The 20,630-nt window shown below is 49.2% G+C and overlaps 7 protein-coding genes across 7 annotated transcripts; 4 read left to right on the top strand and 3 right to left on the bottom strand.

Moving 5' to 3' along the window:
• Positions 1-137: 137 nt before the first annotated feature.
• On the bottom strand, positions 138-2,161 carry K444DRAFT_591969 (D-xylulose kinase). Its single transcript, XM_024878216.1, has 3 exons — positions 2,017-2,161; positions 1,517-1,962; positions 138-1,467 (listed from the first exon to the last, which is right to left on the bottom strand). Exons 1-3 carry the CDS (start codon positions 2,075-2,077, stop codon positions 259-261), a joined length of 1,716 nt encoding a protein of 571 aa, XP_024735019.1. The 5' UTR covers positions 2,078-2,161; the 3' UTR covers positions 138-258.
• Positions 2,162-2,455: 294 nt separating this feature from the next.
• K444DRAFT_532712 (uncharacterized protein) lies at positions 2,456-3,668 on the bottom strand (the record flags this gene model as incomplete). Its single annotated transcript, XM_024875097.1, has 2 exons — positions 2,456-3,069; positions 3,125-3,668. 2 exons carry the CDS (start codon positions 3,666-3,668, stop codon positions 2,456-2,458), a joined length of 1,158 nt encoding a protein of 385 aa, XP_024735018.1.
• Positions 3,669-4,128: 460 nt separating this feature from the next.
• Positions 4,129-5,702, top strand: K444DRAFT_653559 (DHS-like NAD/FAD-binding domain-containing protein; the record flags this gene model as incomplete). The annotated part of the gene is made up of 2 exons (XM_024885885.1): positions 4,129-4,387; positions 4,513-5,702. Exons 1-2 carry the CDS (start codon positions 4,354-4,356, stop codon positions 5,700-5,702), a joined length of 1,224 nt encoding a protein of 407 aa, XP_024735017.1. The 5' UTR covers positions 4,129-4,353.
• Positions 5,703-5,727: 25 nt separating this feature from the next.
• Positions 5,728-6,440, bottom strand: K444DRAFT_436486 (uncharacterized protein). The gene has a single exon (XM_024872807.1). It carries the CDS (start codon positions 6,417-6,419, stop codon positions 5,754-5,756), a length of 666 nt encoding a protein of 221 aa, XP_024735016.1. The 5' UTR covers positions 6,420-6,440; the 3' UTR covers positions 5,728-5,753.
• A 159-nt stretch (positions 6,441-6,599) lies between these two features.
• Positions 6,600-13,331, top strand: K444DRAFT_564002 (cell division-associated protein-like protein bimb). The gene is made up of 3 exons (XM_024877045.1): positions 6,600-9,915; positions 9,965-11,481; positions 11,529-13,331. Exons 1-3 carry the CDS (start codon positions 6,680-6,682, stop codon positions 13,157-13,159), a joined length of 6,384 nt encoding a protein of 2,127 aa, XP_024735015.1. The 5' UTR covers positions 6,600-6,679; the 3' UTR covers positions 13,160-13,331.
• A 247-nt stretch (positions 13,332-13,578) lies between these two features.
• Positions 13,579-16,541, top strand: K444DRAFT_563998 (TPR-like protein). Its single transcript, XM_024877044.1, has 3 exons — positions 13,579-14,642; positions 14,702-15,863; positions 15,913-16,541. Exons 1-3 carry the CDS (start codon positions 14,069-14,071, stop codon positions 16,151-16,153), a joined length of 1,977 nt encoding a protein of 658 aa, XP_024735014.1. The 5' UTR covers positions 13,579-14,068; the 3' UTR covers positions 16,154-16,541.
• A 171-nt stretch (positions 16,542-16,712) lies between these two features.
• Positions 16,713-20,488, top strand: K444DRAFT_664620 (Exportin-T). The gene is made up of 3 exons (XM_024886986.1): positions 16,713-17,015; positions 17,127-18,678; positions 18,734-20,488. Exons 1-3 carry the CDS (start codon positions 17,004-17,006, stop codon positions 20,254-20,256), a joined length of 3,087 nt encoding a protein of 1,028 aa, XP_024735013.1. The 5' UTR covers positions 16,713-17,003; the 3' UTR covers positions 20,257-20,488.
• Positions 20,489-20,630: the final 142 nt, after the last annotated feature.

Below are 20,630 nucleotides of genomic sequence, written 5' to 3'. Positions count from 1 at the left end.
GAAGCAGTAGACCAAATAAAAGATCTTTTCTCTCCATTACGTGCTCATAATATTGCATGTCGAGGGCGCGACGAAAGTATAAGGGACCAAGAAAAACGCTGCAAAGTATAGCTCAAATTAGTACTGGCTTTGCCTGTCAGTCTCTCTTCGAGCTACAAATGGGGGCAACATAACCGAGAGTAGCCTGGGAAGAATACTTCAAACGTTTCTTTTACTTCACTGGCACTTCTTTTATGAGCACGGGTCAATTTACACCTTTTACTTATCCCTCTCCTCTCCTGCCAAGATCTTTTCCTCAACCAGCTCAAAAGTGCTAAGCACGTTTCCGTACTTTGCCCAAATGTCAGCCCTATATCCCTCGTCAACCTTCTCAATAGCTTCACTCGCCCTCCACCTCTCCCCTATCAACTCTTCAAAACTCTGTCCCTCTTTTCTTTCAATAGCCCAAACAGCTTTATAAGCACCCCCAAGCGCACACGCATTCCCACCAACGTCCAACTTCCATACTCCCTCCACTCCCCCTAGAACATCTCCTACGATTCTTGCAATGGCAGGATTCAAAGAACCTCCGCCTACGAGATAGATTATTCTAGGTTGTGGTGGAACACCATCCACAGGGCTATGGACGAGCTTCTGAGAACGAAGTCTCAACGAGAGGATTTGTGATTCTACGATTGCCCTTGCGTCTGCCTCCGAGGGCCATCCATTCGTTGATTCTTCGAGCTTGGAGCCGTCACTTGCACACGTGTAACGCCAGGTTCCTGATCTTACGTTTGGTACAATTTCCGGTAAGGGAAAGAAAAGACCTAGTTTTGCTGGATCAGAAGGAGTTTTTTGACCGAGAGGAGGAGTAGCAAGAGCGGTCTCGTTGAAGTTTGACCAACTGTCCGAGGCGGTAGACTTGGGCAGGGAATCTCGAATCTTCTCGCGGGCTAAGCCGCCATTTTTGTAGCAAAGCATGAACATGTACAGTCCAGCTGTGGTTGGGTGGTTGAAGAAATGGTAGGCGGGATCCGGTACGTACTTTGGCGTCGACATCAGGAAGGTTGTTGAAGTCCCGAGGGATACGATGGCGTCAAGTGGCCTTAATGGCAGCGAAAGAATGGTGGCTGGGTTGTCGCCAGTGAAGGGAGCAACGCTACAGTCTGAAAGGAAGCCATATCGTTGAACAAAGTAGGCCGAGATTGGTCCCATGCTGCCGCCTCCATCTTCACGAACCGTACCAAGTTTTTGCTTCAGTGATTCGAGACCATACCCTCCAGCAGCGAGCTTGAGTAAGGGTTCAGACCAGGTACCAGCATTGATATCCCAAAGATTCATTCCACATACGTCGCTGATATCGAAGGGTGCAATGCGGCCCAGAAATAGAGAGGCAAGAAACGATGAAACCAGGGTAATTCGAGATGTCGCACGGTAGACATCTGGGTGGTGCTCGTGCATTCTCATGATCTGTGGGCCAGTAAAGCGCTTGCAGCAAGGTCAGCTGATATTGCAACTTTCCTAAAGAGGACCTTACATGGTGAGCCTTGCTTCCAGTGATCTGTGCAAGCTCATCTGCAGAGCCCAGTTCAGCATCAAACTTGTCACACTCTTTCTGAGTGCTCCCATCCTGCCAATTGGGACTGAATGGATGAGCAAAAGCTGTTTTTGCAAGTTGATCAACCAAAGTCTCTTCAGGCCTCAGCTTGCCAAGCAACTCCTCGCCTGTCTTGTTCCAGTAAACACTTCCATGCTGTTGACCAGACCCGGAAATGCCCTTTATTCTCCAGAACGGTGTTCCCTTGTCCTTGAGTCTCTGGAAAACAATATCTACGGCTTCCAACCACATAGCCACGGGAGCGTAGACTGCTCTCGTTTCCTCCTTGACAAAGACACCTTTCTTGATTCCATATTTGGAAAGATCTGCATCGAAGTCAGTCTTGGCCTCGTACAAGACTTTCAGATCCGATGTTATAACAATTGCTATGGATCGATTGTCAGCTGTGTTGTAACAAGCACGTGCTCACGTGGCCCCACCCTTCAGTTGCTGAGTTGACAGATCAAAGCCCAGATACAGTGGCCCATTTTGAGCAGACATTGTGCCGAGGAAATTATAGTTGAAAGATGATGTTACTCGTTTTTCAATCAGCCAACCATCAACCTTCTGTGTTCTTTTTCTCTTTGTAAAATTCTTGAAGAAGATTGTTCGTGGTGGGGTTGAAGCGGGGCAGGAGGTAGCTGCACATTTAGCCTGAACACCAACTGTGGCTGCTGTGGCGTCTGCATCCATTCTATGCGCACTAATAGGAAGGAATATTGGCATCATTTCTCTACAGTAGAAGGTCCTGATAAACAGCAGTTTTTGTAAATGCCACCTATAACTCCTTCTTGCCAAATCTGAGAAGTTTCTCTATCCTCCCAAAAATCAACGCCGGCCCCGGATATCCAAACTCCACGAGTGATATGTACAGCACATCTATTGGTGCTTCTTGCCATTTCCGTTTGTGCTTGCGTGATCGTGATCATTCTCCTCTGGTTCCGGGCTCGATCGTGGGCTCACATCTCCCGGGATGAATTCATCGAACAGGGACGTCTCCGCAGCCTCTTTTGGAACGAATCTAACCTTGACTCTGCGAACGCCCCGTACTTTTGAGCCAACCATCTGTCTGACCCCCTCCTCGACCTCGCGCACATCTTCGACTGTCCAGGATCTTGGAACGGCAAGCTGCAGGTCGACGAGATAATTCTGACCGGACTTTACACCCTCGACTTCCCGCAATTCAACTTCTGATCCTTCCTTCAGGTTGACAAGACTTTTCTCAACGGCTCTTGTAACTGAGGCTTTGACTTCGCTGTCGATTCCCTTATCTGCCAGTTCGTATAGCGCCGAGACGGTATTGCCCCAGCCGGCCTTAATAACAAGCAGTGAGATCAAGAAACCCCCTACTGGATCTAGCCATGCAGCTTCATGTAGGAAATTAGCCCCTAAAATGGCAAACAAGGTAACGATCCCGGTAAGAGAATCGACTCGATGATGGATCGCATTGGAAGCTAGAACTGATGATTTTCGTTCCTTCGCAACTTTCATTGCTATGGGGACCAACGTCAGTCGTTGCCGGTGTTCAATGGAAACGAATGTACTTACTTGCTTGATACAGCCACTCCTTCAAAATGACTGTTCCAGCGGCAAGCCAGGCAGCATGCAGACTGGGCCCGATGGCTGCATGGCTATGACTATGGCCGTGGGAGTGCATGGCTGCTTCGGCAGCAGCATGTGCATCGAGGAAGAAATGTGCGTATAATATCTCGCAACTGTTCAGGCACATAAAGCATCCTCCGAACAGAAGCATGCCACTGACTCCCAGAGACCCCAAACTCTCCACCTTTCCGAAGCCAGTAGGAAATTTTGCGGTAGGTGGCTTCAAGCTCCATGACACCGTGGCCAGTGTCAAAATGTCACTGGCCAAGTCCGTCAAGCTATGCCATGCATCTGCAATCATGGACTGCGAATTGAAAACGTATCCTCCTACTCCTTTGGCAACCGCCATGCCAAGATTGGAGTAGAGGCCTATTCGAGTTATCCGCACCCCGGCATCATTTTTGTTTGTAGAAGTGAGGTAGGTATTGTCATGATGATGATGGGAATGACCGCCGTGAGAGCGCGTCTGCGTTTGTGTGAGGGCCGCCATTGGACGGTGTCGAGGGTTGAAGCTATTCGTGAGAGATTGGAATTTCGGAAATGAGTGGAAGGGGATGCAGCCTTTTGTAAAGGACCGAAGAGCTGCAGAGTCGAGGGCGGCAGTTTGGAGAACCCTCAATTGTTGTGGTTGATGTGTTCTCAGCCTCAATGCGGTGACAGGCCTTAACCGCGCCCGATTCGAGGAGCAGCGGAAAGGCATAAATAAATGATGGATGATCAAGACGTCCGCTGGGGAGACCTCTGCCAGGTCAAACCTGCGACCCAGGACGCGTGTCTAGTGATTCTCGCATTAATACTTGGACAATTGCTCGAACTGTGAGTGCTGCCAAGGGCAAAGAGACGCAAGCCCAATGACGAAGAAGTTGACGAGGAGCCAGGCCAGTCAATCAATCCCGAGCCATTTCGAAGTCTTTGCCAGGGGCAGTGGACCAACACCACAGGGCGCCGCCCACTCTTCTTCACCTTCTCGGGCCCACACTGCACTGCTCCAATAATAGCCGTCGCGGTTGCCGGAGGCTGCGGGTCGAGTCTTGACTGTTTGTTACTAAGCACGGCTGAATGTGTGGCGGTCATGACGCGAATATCCTCACTTCAATCGGCAACCAACCCATCTTCGTTCGAGTGGACACTCTGTTGAGCTCCATACGCAGTGCAGTTTCGATGCTGGTTCCTCAATGCAAAGGCCGCTTATGAGAATTCCCTATACGGGTAGGTGACCCTTTCAACCTCATCGTTCAGAAGAGAGCGAGGGCTGGATTTACATCTCCACGCCGGAAACATCTCGAGTCCACTCAATGCAATCCTCCCAATCCCCCCTTGCTAACCACGGCAAGGCCCTCTACCTCCTCCCAATACCATACCGAGAAATGCAAATACTATCACTGGGGCAATTGCAGCACTCTCGACATTCCTCACAGCCCCTCCTTCGCCATTCTTACAAGATGGGTTCGGAGACCCGACTTCAACGGTAATACTATCTGGTGCAGGCATCTCGGTTGCATCTGGCCTAGCCGACTACAGAGGGACGAAAGGGACATATAGGGTGAATAAGACGTATCGACCAATTTATTATCATGAATTTCTGGCAAATCATGAAGCGAGGAAGAGATATTGGGCCCGGAGTTTTTTAGGATGGACGAATCTACACAAGGCCAAGCCGAATGTTACCCATTATGCTATTAAGACTCTTGGGCAGATGGGTTTCGTTCGGAACGTCATTACGCAAAATGTAGATTCTTTTCATTCGATAGCCCATCCGGACCTCCCGACTCTTGAGCTTCATGGATTTCTTCGGGCGCTGATATGCGTAACTTGCCACAGAGAGTTGGCAAGGGACGACTTCCAAGAGTCGTTGGCAAGGTTGAATCCAGTCTGGGCTGCGTTTCTGACCGACGCAGTTGCATCAGGAGCATTAGATACGGAGAATCCAGATGAAAGGCGCGCAAGAGGGATGAAAACGAACCCGGATGGAGACGTTGATCTTCCGGGGGCCCCCTACCACACATTTAGATACCCGCCCTGTCCTCATTGTCTGGCGAACCCACCGATCTCCGGTGATGGTGTCCAGTCGAAAGTCGACATTGACCACGAAGGTGCTTGGAAGTCAACAAGTACAGCTGGAATTCTGAAGCCGTCTGTTGTCATGTTTGGAGAGAGCATTGCGCCTAGGGTGAAGGAGGCGGCTGAGCATGTAATTGACGGATCTGGTAGGTTGCTGATATTGGGAACCTCTCTGGCAACATATTCTGCGTGGAGGCTTGCGAGGCGTGCCAAAGAAAGGGGAATGCCGATTGGGATATTGAATCTCGGTGGAGTCAGGGGAGAGGATGCTTTCTTCCAGGACTTGCTAGTCAGTCAGCAGGGAGAATCCGGTGTTCGAATCGACATGGGAACAGACAAGATCCTCCCCGACTTGGTTGATCAACTGAAGCGTAACGGAGTCTCTGATCAACACAGAAGTGATCCTTCCCATGCAGAAGAACGGAGCATAAATAGTCGCATCTCCAAGGACATGCTGTCCTAGAATAGAGTTGTATATGCTGTACATGAAAGTGATAGACCCAAATACAAGGTTTCAATAGAATCCTGAGGGCGCATTGGTTTTCGACGTTGCCTTTGATTTTGATTCCACCTTGGCAGGTATTTCAATCGGCGCTTTTTTCGCAATTTCCCCCTCTCCATGTTTGGGCTTACTTCTTCTTGACTGCTCCCATGCTTGATCTTCCCGTTCGATTTCTTGGAGAACTACATGATACCCATTAGATAACCACTGTTGTTTTACGGAAGCAAAGTTACCTTCTTCCCATTCCTTCTCCCTCTCCTTGTCTCCTGTACCCAGTAGCCCTTCCACGTCAACTTCTTCCCCGTTCTGTATTCTTTCAATTATTTCCTTCAGCAGCCCAATCTTTGCGTCAGCTCTGCGACTAAACGCTGCGAATTCGTTCCGTAATGCAATCATTTGGATGGACATGGACCCAATTAAGAGGAATATAATGATGAAGAAAGTAGCAGGATTCCACTCCTTAGACCTGACTTTCTTCTTCAAAGCTGCACGGGGAGAGCTTTGGCGGAGGGGTTTCGGGATCAGACTGAGCCAGAACGATGTTTGAGCGACATTTGGTGCTGTTGCATATTGTCGATGGAGCAGAGGGTGGAGTGCTCTCGGTCGAAGAGGCAGTAGTGAGGTGCGAATGGCAGGTAGCGCTAGAAGAAATTGGCGGAGCATCTTTGTCTTGTTCATCGCTAATTGTCAAAATGGAAGTGTTGATGCATTTTAATTTCGAGGCAAGCTCGAGGTTCACCAATTTTCGAAGTTCGGATCCGGAATATCTATTCGCCGACGTTGCCAGGCCAACCCTCCAAGCGGGAAATCTACTTCTAACTGGGTTTGGTTGTCTTACACAATTGAATGTTGAACACCATTGATCTGCCCATTGGCATCTTGTATAATGCGTACTCTTCGATAACACTGCACTTGCTGTACTTAGTGTTTGTATCGTAATGGCCTCTCTTCAAGCCACCGCAGACTCGATTCGCGCCGCTGTGGGCTCAATCTCGACCTGCGCACCGGTCACGGCAACACTACTCAGCGAGCTCTTACTCCCCAAGACCGGCATTCAACATATTACAACTGCCTCAAGTTCGATAAAATCTACGAAAACCACCGCATCGTCGAAACATAAATCTACAAAGCCGGCTTCGAAGTCTAGAAATCAGAAAGTTGCAAGCGAAGACAAACTGGGGAAAGGTGAAAATCAGTTGTCACCGAAGGAAAGGTCAATATTGGCCACCGAGATTATCAATGCTACTCTCAAAAACCTCAGCGATGCCATCAGGGCACCCGTCTCCGGGCCAGTACAGGGGCAAGGCTCCTCCAAGGACGTGATTAAAGCTTCTGCGAGGAAAGCACTTCGGCGGTCGAATTCATTACCTCAATCCCCGTTACAGCCCCGGTCCCTAAACAGAGTCTCGAGCTCTCCAAGCATATCTAGTCGTGAGATCAGGCCATCTTCTTCATCATCATCGTCGATTGCCTCTTCTGAACACCGGTCCACTGCCGAATGTGCTCGGATCGCATTCTCCTGCCTTCGAACATTGCAAGCTTCCAAAATAGCAGGCATCGACTTCCCAGATCTTCAACTCGAGAATGGGATGTCTGTGTTGATCGGGAAGCTTGTATCGTTAGGATTGGATGATCTGGCAACCAAAGAATTGAGGATTTTGAAGCGCCGGCTGGAATCAGTAGATGGATCAAAGAAGAGCTCTGTACCAAAGGTGTCACCCACAGCAAATGCCCAGACCTTGCCTGAATTGCTAGATTTTGGGAAGACACAGTTCACAGGGGCGAGATTAGGATTGGTGATCACAACTCAACTGCAGATCCTACGACTGATGGCCTCTTCCCGGAAGCCACAGCATGCTGAAGCTGCTCTCCCGTTATTAATCACCAGTCATCCGTCATCCCCAACGAGATTACTCCTCTTGGCCGCCAAGGAGTCAAAAGACCTTAAACGAGCGGAGAAGCTTAGTCGCCAGCTCCAAAACCTGTCAGAGATACTGCTATCCATCACTCCTAGTGTCTCCCCAGCAGACGATGCTCTTGCTGTCGAGGGAAGACTCAGTGTAATACCGGAGGCCGCAGTTCAGTTGCAGACTCTGGCTTTCCATAACCGATTCCTTTGGTGGGGGATTGTGGGCCATAAGGGAAACCTGTCTAGGGAGATATTTGATCCTTTCCTCCGGTGCCTTTCATCATTTGCTCGACGAAGTCGAAGTGATGCACCTGATAAATATCGAATATCCGCCTCTATTACTGCAGACCTCATGACTCTACTTAATGATTGCTCCGATTCTCAACCACGCGGTCTCAAGTGCGTACTCGGAGGCATCTACAAAATCCTTGGATCCTTTGCAAAAGATGCAAACCTTATCTCGGAGGCAATTGAATGGACCGAAGAATACCGCAAAACTTTAGATCCCAAGATCGACTCAGAAGCGAAGAGATGCTCTGCCATTGCTCGATTGGTATCGCTCAAGCTTCGAATGACAACCATTAATCCCAAGGACGAAGGACTACTCCTTACCCTCCTCGAAGAACTAGAACGCCCTTTCAAGGGCGAATCCTCCGAGATCGATGACCTGTTGATCGAAGCGTTTCAAGCAAGAAGATCTGCCATGACTGTTCTTTCTCAGTATAAGGTTTCGTCAGGGCCGACTGCCGCCAACAAGATGCCTGACGGTCTCCGTCAAATGTGTGAATCTCTAGTCTTCTTATGCCCGCGATTATCAATAAGATATTTAGGAAGCCCTCCGGATGTCAACTCTGCAACGAAAGACATCCTCCGCCATGAGCAACGGCGATACTTCATCAGCAAACCAGCTCTTAATTCAATAGATTCAGTATTGTTTTTGGCGAGGACATTTCTCGGGGAAGGCCAAATGGCGTGGGACTTGGTCGACTCGAAGCTTCAAGATTGCATTTTGCTTCTTAATCGACTTGACCTGAGCCGTGACGACGCCACTGCATGCGAAGGACCGTCATCGCACCACGTTAGAATTTCGAATCTTTATTATACTTTGTATCTTGACATGCGGCGGAGTCCTGACAGTACCAAAGACAGCCAGCAACTTCGAGTTCTACGGCGGTCCATCGATGCCGTTCGAGCACGGCCGTGCCAGGAGAGAAAGGAAGCTCTCTTGCCTACAAAACTTGAGCGATTGGCAGAATTTTGTAAGACGACAGGTCGTTATGATGAGCTTTCCAAGACACTATCCAGCCTCCGAGACGAAATAATCAGTGATGGCTGTCTTTCCGCCGTAGCTGAAATGGCTTCGTTCCGGCCGATTAAGGTGGTTTGGAATGGAGAGGATGCTGAGGCGGCCACGCTTGGCCGGACGATCCAATCTCTTCTCAGAGTACAGATAAAGTACTCAAGCTCAGTGTCGGAAATCTCACTCTTTCAATCGTCATGGTCAGAAGAGGAAATTGGTGCGGTTCTGGAACTTCAGCTTGATACACTATCAAAGCAAGCAAGTGAGTCAACAACTGCTCACTGTCTTCTGTCCCAGGCTTTGCGGAAACTTCTTTCAGTATACGACCGAGCACGATTTCCCCTTCGACGGATTCGAATTCTACTACGGTTGTGGCCGTTGGACATAGAAAACTTGGAGGAAATTGTGCAGGATGTGCCCACGGAACTGAGTGTTACATCAATGACGGGGCTTACCATCGAAGGGACGAGGGATGAGCGTCTGGCAGGGTATCTTGAGCACTTGCGTGCCATGGCATTAACGACAACCGAGCTTCGGCAAGAAAAGCCAAGCGTTGATGTTCTGAAAGAAAGTCTTGGAGTGTGGTCGTCCATCAGAAAACGTTGCGAAGAGTTTGCGGCTCTGGAGCGTCAGGTGGATGACATCCCAGGTCTTGTCGCCCATCTACACACCATTGGAGACTACTTTGAGATGAAGGGGCATGCTACTGCTCGAGTCGCCGTTTTACGATTGATAGCGGATATCGACGAACTTTATAGTGATAAATCTAGCCCGGATGATCTTGTTCTCGGGTTCACACGTCTTGGAGTCCAATGGCTACAGCTTGGATACTCCAGAAAGGCTGGACTGGCATTGGACAGGGCAAGAATATACAATCAACAGAATGGGGTCACCGCATTTGCGTCTCTACAGCTGCATATTTCGTACTCTCAATACTTGCTGGCCATAGGTAACCTAGACAAAATGTAAGATCTTGGTGGGGTCTGTGATATCTGAAAAGCTGACATTGTGTAGTGAGGATTACCTGGCGTCTGCGCAAAGTATGTATTCGCTAGCAAAAGACCAATTATCCAGACAAAGATCAGTTTCTGGTCTTCAACAAAAGACGAAAATGAATCTTTTGATATCTGACGCCTGCCTTCTGTACTCCATGTTGGCTATGGAACGTGGGACCGCTTCACTTGCACTTACTCATGCCAAGCAGTGTGTCCGGCTCCTACGGCGTGCTTGGGCAAATACAGAAGAAGAAACGGGGAGAAAAATCAGTTTGCCGGATTCTTCCAGCCAGAAAGCAACAGAAAAGCTGGTCCAGGAGCTTTCACAGCTCAACTTGTCCACTACCAACATGCAAATGGATGTTTCGATTGTCCGAACGTCTAGCGGTTCAACCCTTTGGAATCTTGTCGCTCCTCTCTTCCACGGTCTCAGGTATCTTTCACAACTCTACGCTCATCACGGCATGTTTCAAGAAACACTGTATTATGCGCAGCAAGCCTACAAACTTTCAACGGAAGTTGGATCGGAAACTCATCTGGCTATGGCCGCTGCTCATTTGGGATCTATTTGGTTGAAATCTGGAAACCTGGAGAAAGGGTCAGAATTCCTGATGGAGGCTCAGCAAGTCTCAACCCCATGCGAGAAGAATCGAGACACAGCACTCCGGATGTATCACTTGGGCAGTATGCATGGCCTCCTTGGTGATCGAGATGCCGAAATTGTTGCATATGACCAAGCACAAGATGTTCTTCAGTCTCTCACAACGGCGACTTATATCGAATTTCTCGACAAGTTTCCGGACCAGTCCAGCGATGTGCATGAGCAGATGCCCAAACTCACGGTTTCAAAACGAAGGGAGCCAGCTTCCCGAAAGGCTGTTGGACGTCCCAAGGCTGCTGGAGCAAAGGACAAAACTGTTGCCCAAGCACACTCACAAACCGAGGAGGGTCCATTAGTAGCTGAAAAATGCCCTCAATTAACATTACTGAAAGCTGTGATCCTACGCGATAAAGCTCGGGCACTGATCTCCAACATGAAGTTTGCTGAGGCACTCGAGTGTCTGAATGAAGCTGAAGCATTCGCCAACACTCAGATCGAAATTGTTGATCAAGGCCTCGCGAGAGCGAAGCATCTCCTGCTGCACAGCGTAGAACAGATGAACGCAGATCCAGTCTATTCCGTGTTGCAAGACTCAACCATATCGTTCCCATCAGTTGTAGGATCTTCAAAAATGGAGAAACATGGGGATAGACTATCTGTTATTAAAGTATCTCCTCCTAGGAAGGCTCAGATGTCGAGAAATAACCGGGATCGGGCGGGATCGAAGAGCCCAGCACCTGATAGCTTCTTTGACAAGTTGCGTCAAGCTCAAGAGCATTTAACGGAAGTACATTCCATCGCTATTGCTGTCGCTCCAATGGCTGTCATTTACAAAGTATCCACTCTGCTAAACAGCGTTGCGATTCTCCTCTCTGCCGCTGGTCAAGTCAAGGGTAAAATTCTGGCAAATCCTGGGTTTGCAAGTTGCTTCATTGGTATACTCAACCCCTAATGCCTACCATCTCCAGACTGATATTTCTAGAAACGGCACGAACTCTTGCATGTCGTCGGGAATCCAAAGCCATTCGCGTTGACTCGCACCCTACATCGAAATTAGAAGAATCGTCCTGGCCTAATGTCGGATGTTGTGATGCTAGAAGGTCTAGCTTAGGATTCCATGGCGATACGTCTCGGTTCCAGAAGGACCATATCGATATTATTCCCAAGTCATGGACGGTGATCTCAGTTTCCCTTAGCGAGAGCCATCACGAGCTGTCAATAACCAAATTCCAAGCTGGGCATAGCCCATTTATTTTACGCTTACCACTCGCACGACATAATTCAATGGACGCAGACGAGGAAGTTTTCGGGTTCGAACAAGGTCGCTCTGAGCTCCTGGAAGTCATCGACCTCGCAAATGAGAGTGCTCACGATGCCCACAGTAGAAGTGGACGAGAAGCTAGACAAGCTTGGTGGGAGCAAAGAGAAGCCTTAGACGCGCGTCTCAGAGATCTCCTTGAAAATATAGAAAAGGTCTGGCTGGGAGGCTTTACCGGAATCTTTTCCCAGCATGCACGACGACCAGAGTTGCTTGCACGTTTCCAGAAATCATTTCAAAACATCCTGGACAAGCACCTCCCATCGAGGCAGAAGACTGGAAAGAAGACTAATGTGCCACGCATCACATTGGACTCTCGGATTTTGGACCTTTTCATCGGACTAGGGGACGCGTCGGATGAGGACTGTGATTTTTCAGAGCCATTGACTGACTTGCTCTATTTTGTTGTGGATGTTCTGCAGTTTCACGGAGAACTCAACGCGTATGCAGAGATCGACTTTGACTCCATTGTCGTGGAGACACACGATGCGTTGCGGTCCTACCACCAAGCTGTTCGGGGATCTAATCAAATCGACGAGGGCCGCCACACTATTCTTATACTCGACAAAGCGCTGCACGCCTTCCCCTGGGAGTCCTTGCCTTGTATGGATGGTCTTGCAGTGTCGCGTTTGCCATCCCTTGGTTGCCTGAGGGAAAGAGTAATTAAGCAGGACCAAGATGTGCCAAAGGATGCTCCGGATGGACACTACATCAGTCAAGGAAACGGATCCTACATTCTCAATCCAAGTGGTGACCTTAAACATACACAAAGTACATTCCAGAAATCCCTTGAGAGTCTGAATAGCTGGGATGGCATCACCAACAGAGAGCCAAGTGAGGACGAGATCAAGACAGCATTGACATCGAAGGATCTCCTCTTATATTTCGGCCACGGAAGTGGAGCTCAGTACATTCGAGCTCGAGAGATCAAGAAGCTCGACAAGTGTGCCGTCGCCATGCTCATGGGTTGTAGCAGTGGAGCTCTTATCGAGACCGGCCTTTTCGAGCCATATGGGCCTCCCACCAACTACATGCATGCCGGCTGTCCTGCCTTGGTTGCAACATTGTGGGACGTTACGGATAAGGATATTGATAGATTTGCGAAGAGCACTTTTGAGCACTGGGGTCTTTTTGAACCAGGGACAGTGGGGAAAGGCAAGGGAAGACTGAAGGCAGAGCAAAGTGGACAAATGTCATTGGTGGAGGCGGTTGCCAAGGGAAGAGAGGCGTGTAACCTTCGATACCTGAACGCTGCATCTGTATGTGTTTACGGCGTTCCGGTGTACTTCAGATGATCGTTGGAGAGTCAGTTTTGGATGATGGTAGGATTAGATGATCATTTATTAATTAGAAAGGTTAAGGATAGAGTTGAGCTCTTAAAGGCGAGGGGCCTTGGGGTGTAAATATTGATGCCACTTGCCAATGCTTGCTTGCCCAAACCAAAAGGACCAAAAAGAAGGCTACACCGTCCCGTCAAACCACAGCCCCCCAAGCTGTCCGATTCACAGAGATCATTGAAGCTCTCTGTTGGTGACTGGAGGGTGGGGACGCGAGCTCTTGTAAATATTGACAAGGCTGAAACATAGAGAGGGAGGGGGTTATTTCACTGCTCTCTTATCGCCTATCGTGTTCCGTTGAATCACATGATGAAACTTTTTCATCTGAATATTTTCAAGAATGATGCAGAAAGAAGTCCGCTGGGAATAACAACGGCGTCTCTCGTAACAACGGAATTACCCACTCCTTTCGCTTTGCTCTCAGCTGAGAATCGCGCCCTTTCCGGCTCCCGTCAGTGAACCTGGTTCTGGAAGATTCGATGCACCCCCAAAAAAGCACCGACCACTGACGAGGCAGATTTCGCGGAGATCACCAGCGAGTGGACAGCGCTGAAAAAATATTGACGCCCGCACCCAGAACTGCTGCGAGCCTGTAACCAAGGCGACACCACCGGCCAGCCAGCGTCCGAAGCTCTTTATCTTCATTCTGCATCCAAAGCTGCTGCTCTTCCCTCAATTTTCCTTCTGCTTTCCCTGTGCTCCCTTGCAGCAGCAAGACAGTCCGAAAAGAATACAGAAGAATACCTACCTAGCTTTCCCGCGGCTGCATGGATTGAACCAACCACATCTCACATTCCACCACGGAGCGGAACCGGCTACTCACTTCACGGCCTTCAACGCACGACTATCAACGGGACCTATTTTCAAATGAACATCTTCTCCAAGTCCCCCAAAAAACCCAAGAAGACGCCCACCAGTGACGAGGAATCCCACTCACCACGGTCGCGGTCGCCATTGAAGAAATCCTCCTCTTCCTCCTCGAAATCAGGCAGAGGCAAGGAAGAGAACCACAGGCCTGGACAAGGGTCTGCCCGCAACAGTCGCAGTTTTCCTAAAGCCGGCCCAGAGTCTCCAAGGCATCCCTTCGATCTGAACACCCACCCTCTAAACCTCCCTCCAGACCAGATTCGCAGGCTCTCTGCCTTGTCCAGCATGTCGGACCCGGATCGCATGGACATTGATAGCGAAGGCCCAAATGGTGCGCCAGCCTCCCCATCACCTCAAACCAACATGCCAGGCTCTTTCGACTCTCCGAAGATGAACGGCACAAATGGCTCTCAAAGTAATGAAGGTCCTGTCCCTCCTCCACACAAGTCAAGCCCTACGAGTCCTGCTACGGTACCCGCATCCACACCAGAAGAAGCGGAGGCTTTCAAGACTGCGGGCAACAAATTTTACAAGGCGAAGGAGTATAAGAAGGCTATTGAAGAATATACGAAAGGTAAAGAATCCAGGTGGAATACCAAGCGTAATAGTAGCTGACGAAATTCCTTTCCATAGCTGTTGAAGCACAGCCTTCATCTGCCACCTATCTTAGCAACAGAGCGGCAGCATATATTTCGAATGGCCAATACAACGATGCCTTGAATGATTGTTCAAGAGCAGATGAACTCGATCCACAAAACCCCAAGATTCTTCTCCGACTTGCACGCGTCTATACCAGTCTAGGCCGCCCACAAGATGCTCTGAGTACATATGCCCGCATTCAGCCGGCACCATCAGCAAAGGACATCGCTCCTGCCAAATCTATGCTTGGACATATTGAGGTCGCAGAAGATGCGCTGAAGAATGGGACTACTGGATCTATGGCGCTACATGCTCTTGACCAGGCTGAGAAATTGCTTGGGTTGGGGGCTCCGAAGCCTCGAAAATGGCAATTGATGAGAGGAGAAGCGTACCTCAAGATGGGGAATATCAATGCACTGGGAGACGCCCAAAATATTGCTATGTCTCTCCTACGAAACAACAGCCAGGATCCGGAAGCTTTAGTACTGCGGGGGCGGGCTCTGTACGCACAAGGGGAGAACGACAAGGCGATGCAGCATTTCCGACAGGCCCTGAACTGTGACCCAGACTACAGAGATGCCGTCAAATATCTGAGGATGGTTCAAAAGTTGGATAAAATGAAGGCCGACGGAAATGCAGATTACAAGGCCGGACGTTGGCAAGCGGCGATCGACAAGTATTCCGAAGCGCTTGAGGTTGATCCACTCAACAAAGGCACCAACTCGAAGCTTCTGCAGAATCGAGCTTTATGCCGAGTTCAACTCAAAGACTACAACGGCGCAATATCGGATTGTGAGCGTGCGATTTCTCTTGACCCTACCTATACCAAAGCAAAGAAGACTAAGGCAACTGCTTTGGGTCAATCTGGTGATTGGGAATCTGCAGTACGTGAGTTGAAAGACCTGCAAGAGCAGGATCCACAAGATGGTAGCATCGCGAAGGAGCTACGAAAAGCGGAATTGGAGTTGAAGAAGAGCAAGCGGAAGGACTATTACAAGATTCTAGGGGTTGAGAAGGATGCAGATGAGAACCAGATCAAGAAGGCTTATCGGAAGGCTGCTATCATCCATCATCCAGACAAGAATCCCGATGATGAGCAAGCAGCTGAGAGATTCAAGGATATTGGCGAGGCTTATGAGACTTTGAGTGATCCCGAGTATGCCAACCCCTACACACACCGAATGAAGATGCTGACCAAGTTATAGAAAACGTGCACGCTACGATAGTGGTGAGGACCTCGTAGATCCAATGGAAGGCTTTGGTGGGGGCGGAATGGGCGGGGGCATGAGCATCGATCCTGAAATTCTTATGCAGATGTTTGGTGCACAAATGGGTGGAGGTGGGCGCAGTGGAGGAGGCTTTCATCAGTTCGGAGGAGGCATGCCTGGTGGGGGACGACAACGAGGCGCTCCACAAGGGTTTCCCGGAGGTTTTGCATTCCAATGAGATGCAGAGAATCTCAACCCACTTCAGCAGGAGGACGAACATCCAAGATCCAGGAAGTTCAACCAGGATGAGATATTTGTTAGGAATACGCTCTCGGATGCCAAGTTACGATACCTACGCAGAGTGGGTCTGGGATTCTTGCTCGCGGGAGTCTTTGTTCCGTTGGATCTACTGGCCTTTGTGGTGATCTTGGTTGCTGGGGTTTATTTTTGCATCATGGCTATCGTGTACTTGCGTCAGAGGTTGGCGCTTCGTAGAATGGCGGTTTAGATCTCATTGCTGGCGTTTGCATGGGCTGCAGTTCACCAAAGAACATGGACTTTGGACAGTAATTCAACCGATTATGTACAATGAATTTCAAATTGTTTATGTGTAAATCAAAATAAACTCACTTCCTTCTTAGTGTGTGTATCATCCTACTGCGTCCTCGTGACCTATTTCAAAGTATGAGGCTGAGCACACACAACTGTGGCTGAACCCACCTGATGATCCCTGCTAAAGTGGCTTTCCATATTTTGGTCAGTGGGGTGTCCGGAACATCTTCTGCTTCTGGCACTGAATTTATTGTACACAAGCCCAAAGGACATCTTGCCCCAACCAACCTGCGATCCTCATTACGAGACAGCACATTGGTCACTACATTCCCTTAAACCCAGCGGTTTTGCAGAATCCGCTTTCCCGTAACGCCCTCGTCACCTACCACCTTAAAAAACCATGACTCGATAGCGGACCCTCAGGGGAAGCATGATATATGCTCGAGTTCGACTGCTGCGACCCTCGTAGCGGTAAGAACAGATATCTGCAGACCTTTATCTGACACTCTGGCGCTCACATCTGAGTGCGGGACGTCATGGACTCTCAGGTAAGTCGACACCGCCATCTCATGAACCTCGCCATGGTGGGGTCTTGTGATGTCAACACCACCACATCAGCCCTCAATATTGAACTTCAGCTCACAGCCCTCTTCCGCCAGGTCGAAAACGCCATTGAGATAGCATGGAACCCCTCCTCCGACCAAAGTCTCAAAGCTCAAGCCTTTGAGTTCCTCAACCAGCTCCGCTCTGATGCTCAGGGCAGGCAGGCTTGCGTCACACTTTTCACAAGATCTCCGAAATGCTCCGAAGTTGTCCGGCTGGTGTCATTGGATGTGGTCAATAATTCTATTCAGACACAACAGTTGGATGCAGGTAGCTTAACCCACCTCAAAGAAACCTTTCTGCAGTACATTAGGCGGACATACGGGTCAGGCAGTCAAGACCAGATTGACCCGCCCAGTCTTCAGAATAAGCTCACGCAGACCTTGACGTTTCTCTTCATAGCCCTTTATCAGCAGGGCTGGGAGAGCTTCCTGGACGATTTTCTTGCTCAGACTAGGCTTCAAAACAATGGATCAAGGGATAATATCGCAGGTGTTGTGCTTTACTTGAGGGTTCTTAGCTCGATTCATGACGAGATTGCGGATGTGCTCGTTACTCGTTCTGGATCAGAGACAAAACGGAATACCGAGCTGAAAGACATTCTCCGAGCTCGTGATGTCCCAAAGGTAGCCGCGTCTTGGCAGGAAATCCTCACACAATGGAGAGACCGGAATGATGCTGTGGTGGAGATGTGCCTCAAGGTTATCGGGAAGTGGGTGAGCTGGATCGATATATCTTTAATCGTGAATCAGGACACGCTCAACCTGCTGTTTCAACTCGTTGGGAGGACGAACTCCACCAATGGAGAAGACAAAGTCCGGGATGCAGCGATTGACACCTTCACTGAAATTGTGGCCAAGAAAATGAAAGCGTCTGACAAAATCGGGATGATTGTTTTTCTGAACCTTGGAGACGTGGTCTCTCAACTCATAGCAAGTCCCGCCTTACACGATCTACGCACTACGTCTAGTTATGATACGGATCTTGCAGAAGCTGTTGCGAAGCTCGTTAACAATGTAGTGTTCGACATTGTGAAAGTCTTGGAAGATAACCTGGCACCCGCTGAGACTCGAGCACAAGCCGAGCAACTCATTCAATCCTTCCTACCTCTCCTTCTACGTTTCTTTTCTGACGAATATGACGAAATCTGCTCTACTGTCATTCCATCTCTTACAGATGTTCTTACTTTCCTGCGCAGAGCACAGCCTCTTCCACCAGCCTATTCAGCTATGTTGACGCCAGTTCTAAACGCTATTATTCAAAAGATGAGATACGATGAGACATCATCTTGGGGAAATGAGGACGAGCAGACTGACGAAGCTGAATTCCAGGAATTGAGAAAGAGATTACAGGTACTGCAAAAGAGTGTGGCAGCTGTTGATCAGGGACTATACGTCGAGATTTTGAGCAATGTTGTTGGGAATACTTTCCAGACACTCGATCAACAAGGGGGCCAAATGGATTGGCGTGACCTTGATCTCGCTCTCCATGAGATGTACTTATTTGGAGAGCTCACTGTCCCCAACGGTGGTCTCTACGCCAAAAGCCAGCCATCAAGCGTGGCAGCTGAGCGCTTGATCGTCATGATGTCAAAAATGGTCGACTCCGGTAAGCTTTGAACAAGGTGTATGGCACGAACCAAGAGGCTAATGATAACTCCAAGGCATTGCATCTTTTGCTCATCCTGCAATTCAGCTGCAATACATGGAGATTTGTGTCCGTTATTGCTCTTTCTTCGAGAACCAAACCGGATTCATTCCCCAAGTTCTGGAGCACTTTGTTCGTCTTGTTCATCACACTCACATCAGGGTCCGCACCCGCTCGTGGTACCTTTTCCACCGATTTGTGAAGCACCTCCGAGCTCACGTTGGGAATGTTGCAGAGACCGTGATTCAGTCCATCAGCGATCTCTTACCTATCAAGGCCGAGGTTCCAAGCGAGACAGCCGACGATGACATGTCTTCTGATGAGAGCGATCACTCTGCTGATGCGGCATTCAATGCACAGCTCTACCTGTTTGAGGCAATTGGTTGTATGTCTTCAACGTCAACGACGCCTGTTCAGACACAAATCCTATACGCAAGGACAATCATGGATCCATTGTTCTCTGAGATAGAAAGGAACCTAGCTCCGGCCAAAGCTGGTGACGCTCAAGCAATCTTGCAGATCCATCACGTTATAATGGCTCTGGGAACTCTGGCACATGGGTTTTCTGATTGGACTCCTGGAAATGCAGCGACTGCCCATAATGCTCCGTTGAACGAGGTATCCGAAGAGTTTGGCCGTGCAGCGGAAGCAATTCTCATTGCACTAGAGGCGCTTAAGAGCTCGTTTGACGTTCGGACAGCAGCACGGGCATCTTTTTCCAGGCTTATGGGAGTTCTGGGCGTTAGGATGCTGCCCCTACTTCCTCGCTGGATTGATGGCCTGCTTTCTGAGAGCTCTTCTAAAGATGAGATGGCAATGTTTCTTCGTCTGTTGGACCAAGTTGTCTTTGGATTCAAGAAGGAAATTTATACTGTGCTGGACTCATTGCTTACCCCACTCCTCCAAAGAGTGTTTGCTGGGTTAGCTGAGCCTGTCACGGGCACCGATGATGAAATCCAGCTCGCTGAATTGAGGAGGGAATATCTTACGTTTGTTCAAATTATACTGAACAACGAGCTAGGCTCTGTCCTTGTAAGCGATTCGAATCAAGGATTCTTTGAACCTCTGATCGTGTCTGTTACGGGACTGGCGACGACTGTTAGCAGCGGAACTGGAAACCTCTCCGCCAGTCGACTGGCGTTCTCTGTCATCACACGCATGGCTGATCTCTGGGGTGGACCGAATGTTGCGACTCTCTCGGCACAGGCGCTCTCGTCGAATATTTCTCCAACTCCAGCTTTCCCCGGCTTCGATCGCTTTCTCATCGAGAGGTTCCATCCCATTTGCTGGGAAGTGCTAGGGGAGCCTTCGTTTCGCCCTGCAACAGATGCTCAAGCCAAGCAGGTGCTTAATGAAATTGCAGGCTTAGAGCAAACGATTTATATGAAGACTGGTGATATGTTCATCCAGCACCTTCAACAATCGTTCTTCCCAGCCATGGGCATTGATGGAACGGACTTCATCAGATCTATGACGACATCTCCTGATAAAAAGGGTCTCGCAGGGTTTCTTCAAGGCTTTTTAAGACAGAAGGGTTAGGGGTGATGAATGAGACAATATGGATGGATGATTCACGCGGCATTCCAGAGGCGTTTGTGAGGTATACCAAATGTGAAGGATAGGTACTGTGATGCCATTGGAAATGGCTTTAGCGTTGGGGTGGCTGCAGTCTAGAGGAAAGCCTTCGGTTCATTAGCATCCAAAAGATTAGAAGAACTTCCCATAAAGCACTTGAGGAGAGATCCAGATCAAATTTGAAGACTGTTGAAATGGCACGTGACATGGAAACCCCATCACCAAAGCAGGGAAGATTGTTTACGTGTTACGGCTGATTGCCTTCGTAGGACTCAGCCTGTAGATGCCTCTCATTTCCTAGTAACGATCAAATATCTCCATTATTGCCGTAAAATGGT

This window comes from Hyaloscypha bicolor (assembly GCF_002865645.1).
Source record: "Hyaloscypha bicolor E unplaced genomic scaffold K444scaffold_98, whole genome shotgun sequence".
NCBI classification, from domain to species: domain Eukaryota; kingdom Fungi; phylum Ascomycota; class Leotiomycetes; order Helotiales; family Hyaloscyphaceae; genus Hyaloscypha; species Hyaloscypha bicolor.
The sequence above is the reverse complement of the archived record's forward strand: the minus strand, read 5'-3'. Positions and strand labels throughout refer to the sequence as shown.